Source organism: Lampetra fluviatilis, unplaced genomic scaffold (genome assembly GCF_964198595.1).
Source record: "Lampetra fluviatilis unplaced genomic scaffold, kcLamFluv1.1 SCAFFOLD_689, whole genome shotgun sequence".
Taxonomy (NCBI): Eukaryota; Metazoa; Chordata; class Hyperoartia; order Petromyzontiformes; family Petromyzontidae; genus Lampetra; species Lampetra fluviatilis.
In genome coordinates this window covers 30,001-35,000 of record NW_027621149.1, presented here as the reverse complement: position 1 = coordinate 35,000, position 5,000 = coordinate 30,001, and the positions used below count along the sequence as shown (strand labels likewise).

The window sequence follows — 5,000 nt, the reverse complement described above, 5'->3', positions numbered from 1 at the left end:
CTCACTCACTCACCCGCTCACCCACTCACTCGCTCACCCACTCGCTCACTCACTCACTCACTCACCCGCTCGCTCACTCACTCGCTCGCTCGCTCACCCACTCACTCACCCACTCACTCACTCACTCACCCACTCGCTCACTCACTCGCTTGCTCACCCACTCGCTCACTCACTCACTCACCCGCTCGCTCACCCACTCACTCACCCGCTCGCTCACTCACTCACTCACTCACTCACTCACTCACTCACTCACTCGCTCGCTCACCCACTCGCTCACTCACTCACCTTACTCACTCACTCACCCACTCACTCACCCACTCACTCACTCACCCACTCACTCACCCACTCACTCACTCACTCACTCACTCACTCACCCACTCGCTCACTCACCCACTCACTCACCCACTCACTCACTCACTCACCCACTCGCTCACTCACTCACCCACTCACTCACCCACTCACTCACTCACCCGCTCGCTCACTCACTCGCTCGCTCACCCACTCACTTACTCACCCACTCACCCACTCGCTCACCCACTCGCTCACTCACTCACTCACTCACTCACTCACTCACTCGCTCGCTCACCCACCCACTCACTCACCCACTCACTCACTCGCTCGCTCACCCACTCACTCGCTCACCCACTCGCTCACTCACTCACTCACTCACCCACTCACTCACCCACTCACTCACCCACTCACTCACCCACTCGCTCACTCACTCACCCGCTCGCTCACTCACTCGCTCGCTCACCCACTCGCTCACTCACTCACCCACTCACTTACTCACCCACTCACTCACCCACTCGCTCACCCACTCGCTCACTCACTCACTCACTCACTCGCTCGCTCACCCACTCACTCGCTCACCCACTCGCTCACTCACTCACTCACTCACTCACTCACCCACTCACTCACACACTCACTCACCCACTCGCTCACTCACTCACCCGCTCGCTCACTCACTCGCTCACCCACTCGCTCACTCACTCACCCGCTCGCTCACCCACTCGCTCACCCACTCACTCACTCACTCACCCACTCGCTCACTCACTCACCCACTCACTCACTCACCCACTCACTCACTCACTCACCCACTCACCCACTCACTCACTCACCCACTCGCTCACCCACTCACTCACTCACTCACTCACTCACCCGCTCGCTCACTCACTCGCTCGCTCACCCACTCACTCACTCACCCACTCGCTCACTCACTCACCCACTCACTCACTCACCCACTCACTCACCCACTCACTCACTCACTCACCCACTCACTCACTCACTCACTCACCCACTCACTCACCCACTCACTCGCTCGCTCACCCACTCGCTCACTCACTCACCCGCTCGCTCACTCACTCGCTCGCTCACCCACTCACTCACTCACTCACCCACTCGCTCACTCACTCACCCACTCACCCACTCACTCACCCACTCACTCACTCACTCACTCACTCACTCACCCACTCGCTCACTCACTCACCCGCTCGCTCACTCACTCGCTCGCTCACCCACTCGCTCACTCACTCACCCGCTCGCTCACTCACTCGCTCGCTCACCCACTCACTCACTCACCCACTCGCTCACTCGCTCACCCACTCGCTCACTCACTCACCCACTCACTCACTCACTAGCTCGCTCACCCACTCGCTCACTCACTCACTCACCTGCTCGCTCGCTCACTCACTCACTCACCCACTCGCTCACTCACCCACTCACTCACCCACTCACTCACCCACTCACTCACTCACTCACCCACTCACTCACCCACTCACTCACTCACTCACCCACTCGCTCACTCACCCACTCACTCACCCACTCACTCACTGTGTGTGACTGAGTGTGTGAGTGAGTGAGTGTGTGAGTGGAGTGAGCGAGTGTGTGAGTGAGTGAGTGGGTGACTAAGTCAGTGAGTGTGTGTGTCAGTGTGTGAGTGAGTGAGTCAGTGTGTGAGTGAGCGAGCGAGTGAGTGGGTGACTAAGTCAGTGTGTGAGTGACTAACCATCTCTCCCCCCCCCCCGCCCCAGCGCTGTGTGTGGGTGACTCGACCACGACGCCCTCCACCACCCGTGCCCCCCCTCGGGGGGGGGCAGAGGGGGGCGGGGCTGCCCCCCCCCCCTCAGACCCCGCCCGTGTCCAATGGCAAGGCCGGCTCCGTGGGGGGTGGGGGGGGTGGTGGGGGTGGGGGGGGTGGGGGGGGTGGGGGGGGGCCCGCTGGAAGAGCCCGGAGACTTGGTGCAGGCCGCTGTGTGTGACGTGGGAGACATGGAAGATGGACAGTGAGACTCGCACTCACTCGCTCACTCACTCACTCGCTCAGTCGCTCGCTCGCTCAGTCACTCGCTCACTCAGTCACTCGCTCAGTCGCTCGCTCGCTCAGTCACTCGCTCAGTCGCTCACTCGCTCGCTCACTCACTCACTCAGTCGCTCACTCGCTCAGTCACTCAGTCACTCAGTCACTCGCTCAGTCACTCGCTCGCTCAGTCACTCGCTCAGTCGCTCACTCGCTCGCTCACTCACTCACTCAGTCGCTCACTCGCTCAGTCACTCAGTCACTCAGTCACTCGCTCAGTCGCTCGCTCGCTCAGTCACTCGCTCAGTCGCTCACTCGCTCGCTCACTCACTCACTCAGTCGCTCACTCGCTCAGTCACTCAGTCACTCAGTCACTCGCTCAGTCACTCGCTCGCTCAGTCACTCGCTCAGTCGCTCACCTCGCTCGCTCACTCACTCACTCAGTCGCTCACTTCGCTCAGTCGCTCACTCAGTCGCTCGCTCGCTCACTCACTCAGTCACTCACTCACTCAGTCACTCGCTCACTCGCTCAGTCACTCACTCGCTCAGTCACTCAGTCACTCAGTCACTCAGTCACTCACTCACTCAGTCACTCACTAACTCACTCACTCACTCAGTCGCTCACTCAGTCGCTCGCTCGCTCACTCACTCACTCAGTCACTCACTCACTCAGTCACTCGCTCACTCGCTCAGTCACTCACTCGCTCAGTCACTCAGTCACTCAGTCACTCAGTCACTCAGTCACTCACTAACTCACTCACTCACTCAGTCACTCACTCAGTCACTCACTTGGTGCAGGCCGCTGTGTGTGACGTGGGCGACATGGAAGACGGACAGTGAGACTCACTCACTCGCTCACTCACTCGCTCGCTCACTCAGTCACTCAGTCGCTCACTCGCTCAGTCACTCAGTCACTCAGTCACTCGCTCACTCGCTCAGTCACTCACTCGCTCAGTCACTCACTCACTCAGTCACTCAGTCGCTCACTCAGTCGCTCGCTCGCTCACTCACTCACTCAGTCGCTCACTTCGCTCGCTCACTCACTCAGTCACTCACTCGCTCAGTCGCTCAGTCGCTCACCCAGTCGCTCGCTCGCTCACTCGCTCAGTCACTCACTCGCTCACTCGCTCAGTCACTCACTCGCACACTCGCTCAGTCACTCACTCAGTCACTCACTCAGTCACTCACTCGCTCAGTCGCTCAGTCGCTCACCCAGTCGCTCGCTCGCTCACTCACTCAGTCACTCGCTCACTCAGTCACTCGCTCACTCGCTCAGTCACTCACTCGCTCAGTCACTCAGTCACTCACTCACTCAGTCACTCAGTCGCTCACTCAGTCGCTCGCTCGCTCGCTCACTCACTCACTCAGTCGCTCACTCGCTCGCTCACTCACTCAGTCACTCACTCGCTCAGTCACTCACTCGCTCAGTCACTCACTCACTCAGTCACTCAGTCACTCACTCGCTCAGTCACTCACTCACTCAGTCACTCAGTCACTCACTCACTCAGTCACTCACTCACTCAGTCACTCAGTCACTCACTCACTCAGTCACTCACTCAGTCACTCACTCACTCACTCAGTCACTCAGTCACTCACTCACTCAGTCACTCACTTGGTGCAGGCCGCTGTGTGTGACGTGGGGGACATGGAAGACGGACAGTGAGACTCACTCACTCGCTCAGTCACTCACTCGCTCGCTCAGTCACTCACTCAGTCGCTCGCTCAGTCACTCGCTCAGTCACTCGCTCGCTCAGTCACTCGCTCAGTCGCTCAGTCGCTCACTCACTCACTCGCTCACTCACTCAGTCGCTCGCTCAGTCGCTCGCTCACTCACTCGCTCGCTCAGTCAGTCACTTGCTCGCTCGCTCACTCAGTCACTCACTCGCTCGCTCGCTCAGTCAGTCACTTGCTCGCTCGCTCACTCACTCACTCACTCGCTCACTCAGTCACTCAGTCACTCGTTCACTCGCTCAGTCACTCACTCACTCGCTCGCTCACTCGCTCGCTCGCTCGCTCACTCACTCAGTCACTCGCTCGCTCAGTCACTCGCTCACTCACTCGCTCAGTCACTCACTCGCTCGCTCAGTCACTCAGTCACTCACTCAGTTACTCACTCGCTCGCTCAGTCACTCACTCAGTCGCTCGCTTCGCTCAGTCACTCGCTCAGTCGCTCGCTCGCTCAGTCACTCGCTCAGTCGCTCAGTCGCTCACTCACTCACTCGCTCACTCACTCAGTCGCTCGCTCAGTCGCTCGCTCACTCACTCGCTCGCTCAGTCAGTCACTTGCTCGCTCGCTCACTCAGTCACTCACTCGCTCGCTCGCTCAGTCAGTCACTTGCTCGCTCGCTCACTCACTCACTCACTCGCTCACTCAGTCACTCAGTCACTCGTTCACTCGCTCAGTCACTCACTCACTCGCTCGCTCACATCGCTCGCTCGCTCGCTCACTCACTCACTCAGTCACTCGCTCGCTCAGTCACTCGCTCACTCACTCGCTCAGTCACTCACTCGCTCGCTCAGTCACTCAGTCACTCACTCAGTTACTCACTCGCTCGCTCAGTCACTCACTCACTCGCTCGCTCAGTCACTCACTCACTCGCTCAGTCACTCAGTCACTCACTCACTCAGTCACTCGCTCGCTCAGTCACTCGCTCACTCGCTCGCTCAGTCACTCACTCGCTCACTCAGTCACTCACTCACTCAG

General features: G+C 59.1%; 1 protein-coding gene and 1 long non-coding RNA gene across 2 annotated transcripts in view; both read left to right on the top strand.

Annotated features, from left to right (window-relative positions):
* LOC144954857 (uncharacterized) overlaps positions 1 to 2,158 on the top strand; it is an 18,650-nt gene extending 16,492 nt beyond the window's left edge. Inside the window, exon 3 of the long non-coding RNA XR_013641404.1 lies at positions 2,031 to 2,158. This is a non-coding gene — a long non-coding RNA (uncharacterized LOC144954857). The remainder of the gene's footprint in view (positions 1 to 2,030) is intronic.
* Positions 2,159 to 3,099: 941 nt separating this feature from the next.
* The window catches only part of AIFM3 (AIF family member 3), a gene marked incomplete at its 3' end in the record, with an annotated part of 31,758 nt that continues 29,857 nt past the window's right edge, over positions 3,100 to 5,000 (top strand). The window contains exon 1 of the mRNA XM_078885255.1: positions 3,100 to 3,132. Coding sequence (XP_078741381.1) covers positions 3,119 to 3,132 — 14 coding nt within the window. The remainder of the gene's footprint in view (positions 3,133 to 5,000) is intronic.